General features: G+C 46.4%; 1 protein-coding gene across 4 annotated transcripts in view; it reads right to left on the bottom strand.

The window, feature by feature from the left end:
• Nucleotides 1-371: 371 nt before the first annotated feature.
• The window catches only part of PLEKHB1 (pleckstrin homology domain containing B1), a 35,590-nt gene continuing 19,985 nt past the window's right edge, over nucleotides 372-15,976 (bottom strand). For all 4 annotated transcript variants that reach the window (XM_060274058.2, XM_088668882.1, XM_088668883.1 and 1 more), the window contains 3 exons: nucleotides 10,671-10,710; nucleotides 6,392-6,494; nucleotides 372-651 (listed from right to left, as the gene is read on the bottom strand). In XM_060274058.2, coding sequence (XP_060130041.1) covers nucleotides 515-651; nucleotides 6,392-6,494; nucleotides 10,671-10,710 — 280 coding nt within the window. In that variant the 3' untranslated portion in view covers nucleotides 372-514. The remainder of the gene's footprint in view (nucleotides 652-6,391; nucleotides 6,495-10,670; nucleotides 10,711-15,976) is intronic.

The following is a 15,976-nucleotide window of genomic DNA, read 5'->3' as shown; positions in this document are numbered from 1 at the left end:
ATGGCAGAAGTAACGTATCGCCAGGAGTCGGCATCAGGTGTGGGCAGATACCAGGCTGGTGGAATCCATTTTCGATTCTATTTGGTAGCTATGGTTTGTTAGAGCAGAGGCAAACCGGTGGCTCGGGTGGGCGGGGCCAAGCACAAAATGGTGGCTCAGGGGGCGGGGCTAGATGAAGAATGGCGGCTGGGAATGGGCACGGCCAAGGGCCTACCATACCCCCCCCCTGAGCTTACCTGCACATGAGCAAGCCCATCAGGGATGCTAATGGCCTCCTTGTGACGAAAGAAGCCTTTCTGCTGCTAACTCTTTTGTTAAGACGATTTTGCGATAAGGGACGGGCCGCCGGCCTCCCGCAAATGGCCCAGAGATCTTCCGGGGGACCCCAATCTTGCTTCTGCCCACCCCTGGCCTCCCCTACAGAGCAGGCCCCCTTTGGCCCTCCCTCTCTGGGGGGGGGGGTCACAGCGGCGTCTTAGCTGAGCATCTGGGCTGGGTCTGCAGAAGAGGGGGCTCAGAACCAACAGGGCATCCACATGAACGAGCCCAGTGCCGCCCCCGAGGCAGCCCCCGCCAGCAGGCCCAAGGCCATCTGGTCTCCGGAGACGCGATACGGATCCTCGCGGAAAATGACGTGGGTCGTTACGGGTGCTGCAGAGAGAGGAAAAGGAACAGATGCAGTAAGCGATGAACACAGGAATCACGGCCAGTGCCGGATTTAAGGTATAGGTAAAGGGACCCCTAACCATTAGGTCCAGTCGTGACCGACTCTGGGGTTGCGGCGCTCATCTTGCGTTATTGGCTGAGGGAGCCGGCGTACAGCTTCCAGGTCATGTGGCCAGCATGACAAAGCCGTTCCTGGCAAACCAGAGCAGCACACGGAAACGTCGTTTACCTTCCCGCCGGAGTGGTACCTATTTATCTACTTGCACTTTGACGTGCTTTCGAACTGCTAGGTGGGCAGGAGCTGGGACCGATCAACGGGAGCTCACCCCGTTGCAGGGATTCGAACCGCCGACCTTCTGATCGGCAAGCCCTAGGCTCTGTGGTTTAACCCACAGCGCCACCCACGTCCCAGATTTACGGATAAGCTAAACAAGCTATAGCTTAGGGCCCCACTCTCTTGGGGGGGGCCTAAAAAATGTAAAGGAAAAAAAAAACCATTGGGTGTACATTTCCAAAATATAAGATAAACAACATACAGCCACCGTGTTTTGTGTTGTGTAGGCTCCTATGATGTAAGTCACGGGCCCCACCTGCTAGCCTGCTCTCTAAAATATCACTGGTTTGCTCCTTTCTATATATATAGGGTGCCTACATTCTGCATGGACTGGTTGCATGGCTTGAGATACCTATTAGGTCCATAAATTACCATATAGCATATATTCAACAAAACAAAAAAACCAGCGACTCTTTGTTGTTGACAAAGGACGGCTGGACATATAAAGGGCCCCATTACTTTCAGTAGCTTAGGGCCTCATCAAACCTAAATCCGGCCCTGAACGCATAGATAACAGAACTGTAGAATTAGAAGGGACCTCTGAGATTCATCTGGTCCAAACCCCTGCAATGCAGGAATTGCAGCTGAAAAGTTCCTGACAGCTTAAAGCTTAATGCTTTATTTTTAGTTTTTTATTTATACTTTTCAAATGTATACTTTTCATTAGTTTTGCAATCCATTTAACATTTCAAAACTTGACTTCCTTTCCCCCTCCTTCTTTCTGCGGCTCCTTAAATTTATTTTTTCAACATCTTCCGCATATCCAAATTCATGTAATTTGCTCATTTAATTATCTACTTTAAATATAAACTCTTGTGAAACTGCAGGTTATTACAATAATCCTGCTAATGTTTTTATCTGTTTACGATTTATCTGCAAATAGTCAATAAACCATTTCCACTCTTTTATAAAAAGTTTGTTGTCTTTATTTCTTATTCTTCTAGTAAGTTTTGCCATTTCTGCATATTCCATGAGTTTTTGTATCCATTCTTCATTTACTGGGACTTCTGCTTCTTTCCACTTTTGGGCAAGTAGCATTCTTGTTGCTATAGTAGCATACATAAATAAATTCCTATACAATTTAGGTAGTTCTGTCCCTATAATTCCCAAAAGAAAAGCTTCGGGTTGTTGTTTTTTTTAAAAAAAATAAAAGTTATTTTAAACATCCTTTTCAATTCATTGTATATCATTTCCCAGTAAGCTTTAACCTTACTACAAGACCACCACATATGATAAAAAGAAGCTTCTTTCTCTTTACATTTCCAACATTGTTTGATTTAGACGTACAGTATACTGTACATTTTGCCAGTGTACTTGGTGTTAGATACCGATGATATATCACTTTCATCTCATTTTGTCTTCAACCATAGGTAAAGGTAAAGGGACCCCTGACCATTAGGTCCAGTCGTGACCGACTCTGGGGTTGCGCGCTCATCTCACATTATTGGCCGAGGGAGCCGGCATATAGCTTCCAGGTCATGTGGCCAGCATGACAAAGCCGCTTCTGGCGAACCAGAGCAGCACATGGAAACGTCGTTTACCTTCCCGCTGTAGCGGTTCCTATTTATCTACTTGCATTTTGACGTGCTTTCGAACTGCTAGGTTGGCAGGAGCTGGGACCAAGCAACGGGAGCTCACTCCGTCACAGGGATTCGAACCGCCGACCTTGTGGTCAGCAAGCCCTAGGCTCAGTGGTTTAACCACAGCGCCACCTGGGTCCCCTATTTTGTCTTCAACCATAACATGCTGTAAATTTTATATCCACATTCCAACCTCTGCTTAAAGGCCTCCGCTGAAGGAGAGTCCACCGTCTAACGGCTCTTCCTGTCAGAAGGTTATCCCTAACTTTCTTTTTTTGCCATTTGAATCCACTGATCACTCCAGGCGTGACCTCTCACCACAGCTTTGTATATTCAAGTCATAGCTCCAAAGAGTCTCAGGAAACTCAGAAGGCGTTTCAACGTTTTGTGAAATTTCGGTTGGTAATGCCTGGCTTTTGAACAATGCAGTCTCTTCTGCTTTTTGTGCAATGCAGAGAAATTCGCACCCAGCGCCACCAGAGGTCACCCTACACTTCAGGATGTTCCTAAGCCAGCAATGGTTTCAGGGGTGCCCAAACATTGTTGAGCTTTTTTTAGGACTGAAGTTATTGAGCTTTTTAAAGGATTTATCCCCAAAGTTCTTGAGTTTTTTGGGGGGGATTGAAGCTTTTTCATCCCAAAGTTCTTCAGTTGTTTTTTTATTGAAGTTGTTGGGCTTTTTAAAGGATTTTACCCCAGGACATATACTGCCATGGGGGCCGGATTAAATCGGCCAGCGGGCCGGATTAGGCCCCCCCAAATGGACATTGGACACGCTTGGGTTACATGTACCAAGATGCTGGAATTATTCTGTCAGTCCCGTCAGCTGAAGCGTACAGAAGCTCGTTCCTTTAGTTCTGGGTGTTCTGCATCTTACATTGTGTGGTGAAACTACGGAACTCCCTCCCACAGGAGGCAGTGATGGCTAACAACTTGCATTAGACGAATGTACGGAGGAGAGGGCAATTGGGGCTATGGTCCACCTCCACTATCGGAGGCAGCAGACTTGCAGGGAGAATTTGGACCCTGCTTGGGAAGGGGTAAGAAAGCTGGTCTGGCTTTTGAGGACAGGGATATTTAAGCTCAAAGGATAGAATCATAGAATCATAGAGTTGGAAGAGACCACAAGGGCCATCCAGTCCAACCCCCTGCCAAGCAGGAAACACCATCAAAGCATTCTTGACATATGCCTGTTAAGCCTCTGCTTAAAGACCTCCAAAGAAGGAGACTCCACCACACTCCTTGGCAGCAAATTCCACTGCCAAACAGCTCTTACTGTCAGGAACGTCTTCCTAATGTTTAGGTGGAATCTTCTTTCTTGAAGTTTGAATCCATTGCTCCGTGTCCGCTTCTCTGGAGCAGCAGAAAACAATCTTTCTCCCTCCTCCATATGACATCCTTTCATATATTTGAACATGGCTATCATATCACCCCTTAACTTTCTCTTCTCCAGGCTAAACATACCCAGCTCCCTAAGCCGTTCCTCATAAGGCATCGTTTCCAGGCCTTTGACCATTTTGGTTGCCCAAGTTCATTTTTTTTGCCCAAGTGTAGTACCTTACATTTCATCTTGTTTGCTTTGGCCCAATTGTCTAATCTGTTAAGGTCATTTTGAAGTGTGATCCTGTCCTCTGGGGTATTAGCCACCCCTCCCAATTTGGTGTCGTCTGCAAACTTGCTCAGGATGCCCTCAAGCCCATCATCCAAGTCATTGATGAAGATGTTGAATAAGACTGGGCCCAAGACAGAATCCTGTGGCACCCCACTAGTCACTACTCTCCAGGATGAGGAGGAGCCATTGATGAGCACCCTTTGGGTTCGGTCGTGATCCTTTTGATCCTTTCCAACCCTACAATTTAATGATTTTATGATTTATCCCCCGCCTTCCCCCCATAAGGACTCAAGGTAGCTTACAGATAAAAATAATAACAGCTGAAAACATGGGGGCGGGGGAGAGAATCAATAGGAAACAATTAGACATAGATAGATAGATAGATAGATAGATAGATAGATAGATAGGGCGGTTTTAATTCTATATCATCTATCTATCATTATGTATCATCTATCTATCACAGGGGTTGGCAACCTAAGGCCCAGGGGCCGGATCTGGTCAAATCGCCTTCTCAATCTGGCCTGCGGACGGTCCGGAAATCAGTGTGTTTTTACATGAGTAGAATGTGTGCTTTTATTTAAAACGCATCTCTGGGTTATTTGTGGGGCATAGGAATTCATTCATTCCCCCACCCCGCGAATATAGTCCGGCCCACCACATGGTCTGAGGGACAGTGGACCGGCCCACGGCTGAAAAAGGTTGCTGACCCCTGATCGATCATCTATATCTATCATCTATCTATCTATCTACCTATCTATCTATCATAATAAGAAACAATTAGAGATGGATAGATAGATAGATAGATAGATAGATAGATAGATAGAGATAGATGATAGTGCAGTTTTAATTATATCTATCATCTATCTCTAATTGTTTCTTATTTCGATAGATATAGACATACCTGCCAAGTCCTGGACAGAAAGATCCGGGATCGGCAGCGCGCGAAAACCGGAAGTTGCGTGAACGCAACTTCTGGTGGCGCTTTGCCCTTCTATGGGCACCAGAAAATGGCGGCGCCAGCGCCGGAAGTCGCTTCCACGCATGACCGGAAACACGTAAAAGCAACTTCCAGCGCCTGCGCCGCCATTTTCTGATGCCCATAGAAGGGCAAAGCGCCACCGGAAGTCGCTTTTACGCGTTTCCGATCATGCGCGGAAGCGACTTCCGGCGCCGCCATTTCCTGGTGCCCATAGAAGGGCAAAGCGGCACCAGAAAAATGGCCGCCGGCAGAAGCCGATTTAAGGGAGAATATCGGGATTAAAAACTAAACGGGAGACCGCCGGGAAACGGTAGGAAAAAAGGGGTTTTCCAGGCGGAAACGGGATACTTGGCAGCTATGGCTATAGATAGAAATAGATGATAATGCAGTTTTTATTCTATCTATGAGGGCTTGCTGATCAGAAGGTCGGCGGTTCGAATCCCTGTGACGGGGTGAGCTCCTGTTGCTCGGTCCCAGCTCCTGCCAACCTAGCAGTTCGAAAGCATGTCAAAGTGCAAGTAGATATAAATAGGTACCGCTACAGCGGGAAGGTAAACGGCGTTTCCATGTGCTGCTCTGGTTTGCCAGAAGCGGCTTTGTCATGCTGGCCACATGACCTGTAAGCTATATGCCGGCTCCCTCGACCAATAATGCGAGATGAGCGCTGCAAGCCCAGAGTCGGTCACGACTGGACCTAATGGTCAGGGGTCCCTTTACCTTTACCTTTTATGAATCGTCTATCTATCTACCTACCCTATCTATCTATCTATCTATCTATCTATCTATCTATCATCTCTAATGCGAATAATTACAATAATAGCGTGGCACAAGCCCTTTCATAAAAGCAGTCAGTTCCCTTAAGCCTGCTTCCACAAGAAAAGTGTTAAGCTGCCGGCGGAAAGACAGCAAGCAGGGAGACTATCTGGCTTCTCCTCAAAGCCTGGGACCCCTGGAGTCTTGTGCCACTAGGAGATTGGGCTGGTGTGCAACAACAGCCTTGAAGCGTTGCATCTGCAACACCCATCGCTCCATCCTGTCTGACCAGCTGCGATGTTTGGCCCTCTGCTGCAGCGCCCAGAACGTCACAAAGAGGCCCATCGCCACGCAGCCTTGTGGGGAGGGCCTGAAAAGAGCCCCCGGCTGAGCAAACCTGAACAGGCCCAGGAGGGGAGATGAAAAGGGACGGGGTGGGTGAGGAGGGGATGGATGAGAGCACATACCTCCATACTGGTTGCCGTAGTATTCGGAGCTGACGTACATCGTCTGGTGGGAGTCGAGGGGAACCGTCTGGTAATAGTCGTCGTACGGGTCGTACAGGTGTACCTGGAGAAAGCGAGAAGCGAGAATGTTTGCAGCCAGAGCTGAAAAACCTGAGCCGGAAGCCGGGGTGGGGGTGGGGCAGGAGGCAGCTCCCTGTAGCAACCGGCCTCTGCACCCAGATTGGCTTTTGGGGCTCTCCCCGGGGGGTGCCCCTGGCATTTTGAGGTGCCCTGGGAGGCAAGGCCGCTGCTTCTCTTCCGCAAGGCCGCTGCTTCTCTTAAAGGGTGGGAGAAGGAGACAGGGATAAAGGAAAGGCTATATATATGGCAAAATGGAGCTTCCACATTCAGAGGCAGTGTACCTGCGAATAAACAGGGGCAGAGGGGCTGGTCAACTTCATCTTGCGAATCACTTTCACATACAGGGGATTGGACAACTTGAGGGATTGGACAACGCATGGCTCTATCTATCTTAGGGTTGCCATACGTCCGGAATTTCCCAGGACAATCCAGAATACTCCAGTTGGAAGCCATGTCTGGGCGGAAATCGCTAAAAATGTCCGGGGAAATCTGGAAACCCATTTTGGCAGTGTCGTTTTTGGTGATTTTCTTTAAAAATGGCTCAAAAGCTTTAAAATATTATTATTATTATTATTATTATTATTATTATTATTATTATTAGCGAATTTGCTAACAAAAGCTCAACAACTTTGCTAAGTTGTTGATGGAGCAGCTATTGGGGGGGGGGGAGAGAACATGGATTTGAAGGGGAGACCTCCTGCAAGATGTAAGCACAGCTGGCAGCTGCGAAGGAGAGATTCTCACCCAGAGCCCAAAGGACCGAGGGGCAGCAGACTGTTGACGGAGGGAAGCAATGCAGAAAACGGAGGGGGGGGCCCTTCCCCATCCAGCCTGCCAAGTCTTTGGATCCCAAAGGCCAGAGACTTTTGAGTTCAGTCCGGAACTCTCAAGGCCCTCCCGCGGCGCCAAAGCCATTGATCGCCAACCTGATTGCGCTTATTGATCTGTGTGGCTGGCCAGACCGGGAAATTGGGGGAAGGCTTGGCTAAAAATAGACCTGCCACAGCAGGAGAACAATCGAGCTGCACGGTTCCAGAGCCTCGGGGTAAGCTGCGCTGCTGTGCGCTTTTTTCGGGCTGCAGCAGCCGCCGGTTCCAGGCGCCCACTTCCTCCTGCCATGGCCAGTTCTGGGCGCTGACCCGGCAGACCTCCTCCTCCTGCTGCTGGCTGGCTGGGTGGGTGCTTGCGGTCTCCCTCCGCGCAGCGCGGAGGCATGGCTTATTTTCAGGGGGTGTCTTATATTTCACAAATGCTTAAAAAGCCTGCTATGGCTTATTTTATGACTACGTCTTAAAATAAGGGAAACACAGTATATACGCCATGGGTAGGCCATCTAAGGCCCAGGGGCTGGATCCAGCCCAATCGCTTTCTAAATCTGGCCCCCTGGACAGTCTAGGAATCAGTGTTTTACTTGAACAGAATGTTTCCTTTTATTTAAAATGCATATTTGGGTTATTTGTGGGGCATAGGAATTTGTTCATTCCCCCCCCCAAAAAAATAGTCCAGCCCTTCACAAGGTCTGAGGGACAGTGGAACGGCCCCCTGCTGAAAAAGTTTGCTGACCCCTGATATATGCTAGGATGCTCCTAGCCCAGAGATGGGAAGAAGAAGAAGAAGAAGAAGAAGAAGAAGAAGAAGAAGAAGAAGAAGAAGAAGAAGAAGAAGAAGAAGAAGAAGAAGAAGAAGAAGAAGAAGAAGAAGAAGAGTGGCAAACGGAGGTGATGGAATATGCCGGAATGGCAAGACTGACGGGAAAGATCAGAAACCAGGATGACCAATTATTTTTTAAAGACTGGACTAAAATTTTAACATATCTTGAGAGACTACCGTAAACAGTTGAAATCATTGACAGGAATAGAGTGACACTTGTAAAATAACATGAACTTTGGATACTATAAAAAAAAATTCCTTCAGTAGCACCTTAAAGACCAACTAAGTTTTTATTTTGGTATGAGCTTTCGTGTGCATGCACACTTCTTCAGATACAGTGAAATGGAAGTTTCCAGGCACTTATGTAGAGAAGGGGTGGGGAGGGGTGGGGATGGGGAGGGGGGATCACTCAGAAGGGTGGTGGAAATGGGTGATTGACTGACTGATAGCTGTTAATTATCGCAAACGACTGCAAATGGTTTTGCATGAAAAAGCAAGGGTTGAGATGGCTGAAGATCGCTTATCATGTATAATGAGATAAGAACCCGATATCTCTGTTCAAACCAGGTCCCTCCATGGTTTTGAGCTTGGTGATAAGTTGCAATTCAGCAACTTCTCTTTCCAGTCTATTTCTGAAATTCTTTTGTAGTAAGACAGCTACTTTGAGATCTTGTATAGAATGTCCTGGGAGATTGAAGTGTTCTCCTACTGGTTTTTCTGTCTTCTGGTTCCTGATGTCAGATTTATGTCCATTTATCCTTTGGCGTAGGGTTTGGCCTGTTTGTCCAATATAGAGAGCTGAAGGGCAACTGTTGGCATTTGATGGCATACACAATGTTAGAGGATGAGCAATTAAATAGTCCTGAGATGGTATGTTGGATGTTGTTGGGGCCAGTAATGGTGTTGTCTGGGTGTATGTGGCAGCAAAGTTGGCATCTGGGTTTATTGCAGGCTCTGGTACCAGTGTCCATGTTAAGTCTGGTGGTTGTATTATTGTGGGTGAGGAGTTGTTTAAGATTGGGTGGCTGTCTGTAGGCAATGAAAGGTCTTCCTCCCAGAGCTTGAGAAAGGGAGCGGTCATTGTCCAGGAGAGGCTGTAGATCTCTGATGATGCGTTGTACTGTTTTAACTTGGGAGCTGTATGTGATGACTAGTGGTGTTCTGTTATTTTATTTTTTGGGTCTGTCTTGCAGCAGGTTCTCTCTAGGTATCTGTCTGGCTCTGTTGATCTGTTGTTTAACTTCATCAGGTGGATATTTTAGTTCTAAAAAGGTTTGCTGTAGATCTCTTAGGTGAGAGATATTTGGATACTATGATTATATGATAGACCACAGTAAAAGATGCAGGAATAGAATTTAGAGAAGGAACCCTTGGAGGGAGGGAGGGAGGTCTGAATGTTCGAGATAACCTTTTTTTCTTTTTGGGGGAATTGTTATGTTTGTTGTGTATAATCTTTATGTAAAACTAATTTTAAAAATTGGAAAAAAAAGAAGAGAGTACAATTGCTTATTTACAATTACCTCCCGCTTGGACGACTGCAATGCGCTCTACGTGGGGCTACCTTTGAAGGTGACCCGGAAACTACAACTAATCCAGAATGCGGCAGCTAGACTGGTGACTGGGAGCGGCTGCCGAGACCACATAACACCGGTCCTGAAAGACCTACATTGGCTCCCAGTACGTTTCCGAGCACAATTCAAAGTGTTGGTGCTGACCTTTAAAGCCCTAAACAGCCTCGGTCCAGTATAGCTGAAGGAGCATCTCCACCCCCATTGTTCAGCCCAGACACTGAGGTCCAGCACCGAGGGCCTTCTGGCGGTTCCCTCGTTGCGAGAAGCCAAGTTGCAGGGAACCAGGCAGAGGGCCTTCTCGATAGTGGCACCCGCCCTGTGGAACGCCCTCCCATCAGATGTCAAAGAGAAAAACAGCTACCAGATTTTTAGAAGACATCTGAAGGCAGCCCTGTTTGGGGAGGCTTTTAATGTTTAATGGATTGTTTTATTTCGTTTTTCTGTCGGAAGCCGCCCAGAGTGGCTGGGGAGACCCAGCCAGATGGGCGGGGTATAAATAATAAATCATTATTATTATTATTATTATTATTATTATTATTATTATTATTATTATTACAACAGCTCAGCTGTTTGTGTACAAAGGGAAGGAGGTTGTGCGCTCCCCGAAAGGGTGACCACCCAACTTTGTCCACTATTAAGGACATTGCTCTGTTTCCAAATCTGAAGTTTATGCCACCATAAATCTGTCCAGTGGGATTCAACACGGTGCTACGGCATTTGTAAGAACCTAAGGAGAGCCTGCAGGATCGGTCCAATGGCCCATCTAGTCCAGCGTTCTGTTCTTTTTCATTGTCCCGTATTTTCAGGGGAACAATGAGGACCAGAAACCTGAAGAATCTCCGACTTGCAGAGCTCTTGCCCACAAGGAGCGTTTCAAGGGGCAGGAACGGGTCGCAATCGGGGCAGGAAACAGGACAAGGGATGCAAGGAAGGCTCACCTGAGTAGCTTTGGCCTCCAGAATCGCAATCTTCCAAGCTCTGTCAAGAAAAAGAGAGAGGCAGAAAATAAAGCAAAGCGTTGCCAGCAGAGACGGACCATTTAAAAAGTCCTTCCCCCTTTTCCCCAAGATCCCCTCCCACCCAACTGCTGCAGAAAGAAACTATGGGAAACAGGAATATCACCTGCAGCTCTATTTTAGGATTTCAATTGTGTTTAAATTAGGAGTCCCTTTTGTAGTTATTTACTTCGTTTTAATGAGGGTGAAAGAGGAGAGCGCAAAATATGGTCTGAAGCTCAACATCAAAAAAACCAAGATCATGGCCACTGGTCCCATCACCTCCTGGCAAATAGAAGGGGAAGAAATGGAGGCAGTGAGAGATTTTACTTTCTTGGACTCCTTGATCACTGCAGATGGTGACAGCAGTCACGAAATTAAAAGATGCCTGCTTCTTGGGAGAAAAGCAATGACAAACCTAGACAGCATCTTAAAAAGCAGAGACATCACCTTGCCTACAAAGGTCCGTATTGTTAAAGCTATGGTTTTCCCAGTAGTGATGTATGGAAGTGAGAGCTGGACCATCAAGAAGGCTGATCGCCAAAGAATTGATGCTTTTGAATTATGGTGCTGGAGGAGACTCTTGAGAGTCCCATGGACTGCAAGAAGATCAAACCTATCCATTCTTAAGGAAATCAGCCCTGAGTGCTCACTGGAAGGACAGATCGTGAAGCTGAGGCTCCAATACTTTGGCCACCTCATGAGAAGAGAAGAATCCTTGGAAAAGACCTTGATGTTGGGAAAGATTGAGGGCACAAGGAGAAGGGGACGACAGAGGATGAGATGGTTGGACAGTGTTCTCGAGGCTACGAACATGAGTTTGACCAAACTGTGGGAGGTAGTGCAAGACAGGAGTGCCTGGCGTGCTCTGGTCCATGGGGTCACGAAGAGTCGGACACGACTAAACGACTAAACAACAACAACAACAACTTCGTTTTAAAATTAATTTTATTTTCACATTTTGCAGAGCACATCAGACATTCTTTTTATACATTTAATTTTGCTGTCTACTTCCCTCCTGCTGCGGTTACGTAAGTTGTCTCTTCTCTTTTCTGCATCTCCAACATCAAAACCTAACTAGAATTCATCTCTTGTAGTCACAATTTCAACATCGCCCTCTGCACGTGTTCATAGCAGTCCTGCTAATGCTTTAAGTTGTTTGCAATAGTTCTTTAAACATTCAATAACCAAATCCCACTCTTGCTTCTTCTTCTTTTTTAAAAAAATCTATCTTCTTGATTTCTTAATCTTCCGGTAAGTTTTGCCATTTCTGCAAAACTTTTGCTGCCGGTCCTCTTTATTTGGGGCAGATTCTTCTTTCCACTTTTTGGGCAAACACCATTCGAGCTGCTGTGGTGTAGTTATTTATTTTGTGTGTGTACACATGCAGTACAGACACACAAACGCATTATCTTCGTCCCTATTGAAGGAGGCCATCTGGACAGAGAGGGAGCCTGGCTACAGTTACCTGTGCTCAGGTAACTTCAAGACTGAAGTGAGGGATGATGGGAGATGTAGTTCAGCAACACTCAGCAGTCCACAGGCTCCCTCCCTTTGATAATACTGTGAAGCTCAGGGATGGGATACAAATGGAAATTCCCTGAAGATGTTGTGGGATCACAACTCCCATCATCCCTCACCATTGGACCTGCTGGCTGGGCCACATGGGATTCAGAGTCCACCAACAAAACCTGGAGGGTGGTTACCCCTGGCAACAGCCTAGTCTGTGTTGTACTCTGGGGAAGAAAAATGCAAATTCTGCAGCCCAAATATGCTGTGTGAATAAATGCACGCTTGTGGCAGAGGAGGATGCAGCTAAACAGAAGAATAGAATAGAATAGAATAGATTTTTATTGTCATTGTCCCCTTGCGGGAACAACGAAATTTCTCGGTTGCTGTATGAACTCAGATAAGACACTCCATGTGAATTAAAATACTGAAAACACAATACAATACAGAACAATATAACAAATAAAATAAAATGACTTCAAAGTCCAGAGTACCCTCTTGCCACGACTCTCAGGCCTGCTCATATGCCTCCTCTCGCTTCTGCATTTCCTCCTGACTTCTAAGCCTATTGTGGCTTCTGTAAGGGACTAGAATTTAGATTTAAAGAAGAAGAAAAAATGCAGACAGATGTTTCCGGGATGCTGGAACCCGATCTCAGCCTCCAAATTCTGAGCTTGCCTGGTGCAATTATGAATGCACACTCAGCCGCAAGCTACAGCTCCTCATGCTTGTATGCTTGTGAAACATGGACCACTTATAAACGCCATCTCCAACTCCTTGAAAGATTCCATCAACAGTGTCTCCAAAAAATTTTACACATCACTTGGGAAAACAGGTGAACTAATGCCAGTGTACTGGAAGAAGCAAAGATCACTAGTGTCGAAGTGATGATTCTTAGACATTAACTTTGTTGGACTGGTAATGTTGTGCGAATGCCTGATGATCGTCTACCAAAGCAACTACTCTATTCCGGACATAAAAATGGAAAGCGTAATGCTGGTGGTCAACAAAAGAGGTTTAAAGACTCTCTGAAGGCTGACAACTGGGAAACACTGGCCTGCGAGTGCTCCAGTTGGAGAATAGCCTTTACCAAAGGTTTCATGGGCTTTGAAGACACTCGAACTCAGGACACAAGGGAGAAATGTGCTAAGAGGAAAGCACACTTGGCAAATCCATACCGTGATCAACTCCTGCCCAGAAACCAATTTCCGCACTATGGAAGGACGTGTGGATTCAGAATTGGCCTCCACAGTCCCTTACGGACTCATTGTTAAAGCCGTGTTTATGGAAGACAATCTTCCTTGGCTACAAGGCATCGCCAAAGAAGAAGACAGCTTCTCATAATAAATTTGTGCCTGTAACTTCTGCAGACCCGCAGATCACAATGGGTGCATTTTTTGCAAAGGCAAATCGCGACCTCCACCCACCCGGGTGACTCTGTCCCATGCCCTGTCTGGAATGTGCAAGCCCAGCAGCTGCACCCACGACTTTCAGGGTCCTCAGGACTTCTGCATTTCCTCCTCTGCTGGAAGGAAGGCGCACATACAGAAATTCCAGGCAGAAATTCAGAGTCCCTCCCGCGTGGCTGTATGGGCTCTGCAGATCTGGGAGACACAAACAGAGGCCTGTTTTTCTTCCGTTTGCCCAGCTGGGAGCAGAAAAGCGGCCGCTCAGCCCAGCAGCAAGTACTAAAGGCGCCTCAATAGCTGTTATCACCAACCTGATGCCCTTCGAATGTTCTGCATTACAGCTCCAGTCGGGGGCAGAGCGCCCTGTTTCTCTGTGGCAAAACGGGAACGTGCTGCCTTCTTGGTGGTGGCGCCCGCCCTGTGGAACGCCCTCCCATCAGATGTCAAGGAAATAAACAGCTACCTGACTTTTAGAAGACACCTGAAGGCAGCCCTGTTTAGGGAAGTTTTTAATGTTTCATTTTTTATTGTGTTTTTAATGTTCTGTTGGGAGCCGCCCAGAGTGGCTGGGGAAACCTAGCCAGATGGGTGGGGTATAAATATTATTATTATTATTATTATTATTATTATTATTATTATTATTATTATATTGTGGTAGAGTTGCCAGGCATAGCTAGGATTTGGCCCTCGTAAACAGCGTCCGGGCAAAAATCACTGGAACGTCCGAGAAAATCAGGATGGATGGCAACCCATGTCGGAAGTGTAGATTTCGGCAAATTTCCTTTTACTTTCTCCATAGATTTCAGTTTAGTAATTACTATGGAAGAGAAGAGAAGAATCCTTGGAAAAGACCCTGATGTTGGGAAAGACTGAGGGCACAAGGAGAAGGGGACGACAGAGGATGAGATGGTTGGACAGTGTTCTTGAAGCTACGAACATGAGTTTGACCAAACTGCGGGAGGCAGTGGAAGACAGGAGTGCCTGGTGTGCTCTGGACCATGGGGTCACGAAGAGTCGGACACAACTAAATGACCAAACAACAACAAATTACTATGGAAAGACCTGGTCTGAATAGAGATACGGAATTCTTGTCTCATTACACATTGGCCACCTGCATACTATCCCTTGCTTTTCCCTGTAGGACTAATTGCAGTCATTAACTGTGGTCAAGAAAGATATGGAGGTCTCGTACACCCCAGGTAGTGTGGTTGCTGACCTTGAGCCAGACATCTTGGAGAGTGAAGTCAAATGGGCCTTAGAAAGCACTGCTAATAACAAGGCCAGTGGAAGTGATGATATTCCAGCTGAACTATTTAAAATTTTAAAAGATGATGCTGTTAAGGTGCTACACCCAATATGCCAGCAAGTTTGGAAAACTCAGCAATGGCCAGAGGATTGGAGAAGATCAGTCTACATCCCAATTCCAAAGAAGGGCAGTGCCAAAGAATACTCCAACTACCGCACAATTGCGCTCATTTCACACGCTAGCAAGGTTATGCTTAAAATTCTACAAGGCAGGCTTAAGCAGTATGTGGACCGAGAACTCCCAGAAGTGCAAGCTGGATTTCGAAAGGGCAGAGGAACCAGAGACCAAATAGCAAACATGCGCTGGATTATGGAGAAAGCTAGAGAGTTCCAGAAAAACGTCTACTTCTGCTTCATTGACTGTGCAAAAGCCTTTGACTGTGTCGACCACAGCAAACTATGGCAAGTTCTTAAAGAAATGGGAGTGCCTGATCACCTCATCTGTCTCCTGAGAAATCTCTATGTGAGACAAGAAGCTACAGTTAGAACTGGATATGGAACAACTGAGTGGTTCAAAATTGGGAAAGGAGTACGACAAGGTTGTATATTGTCTCCCTGCTTATTTAACTTATATGCAGAATTCATCGTGTGAAAGGCTGGACTAGATGAATCCCAAGCCGGAATTAAGATTGCCGGAAGAAATATCAACAACCTCAGATATGCAGATGACACAACCTTGAAGGCAGAAAGCGAGGAGGAATTAAAGAACCTTTTAATGAGGGTGAAAGAGGAGAGCGCAAAATATGGTCTGAAGCTCAACATCAAAAAAACCAAGATCATGGCCACTGGTCCCATCACCTCCTGGCAAATAGAAGGGGAAGAAATGGAGGCAGTGAGAGATTTCACCTTCTTGGGCTCCTTGATCACAGCAGATGGTGACAGCAGTCATGAAATTAAAAGACGCCTGCTTCTTGGGAGAAAAGCAATGACAAACCTAGACAGCATCTTAAAAAGCAGAGACATCACCTTGCCGACAAAGGTCCGTATAGTTAAAGCTATGGTTTTCCCAGTAGTGATGTATGGAAG

The sequence above is a fragment of the Zootoca vivipara genome, chromosome 4 (genome assembly GCF_965207765.1).
Source record: "Zootoca vivipara chromosome 4, rZooViv2.hap1.1, whole genome shotgun sequence".
Lineage (NCBI taxonomy): Eukaryota > Metazoa > Chordata > Lepidosauria > Squamata > Lacertidae > Zootoca > Zootoca vivipara.
Note: the sequence above shows the minus strand (reverse complement) of the source record. Positions and strands in the feature narration are given on the sequence as shown.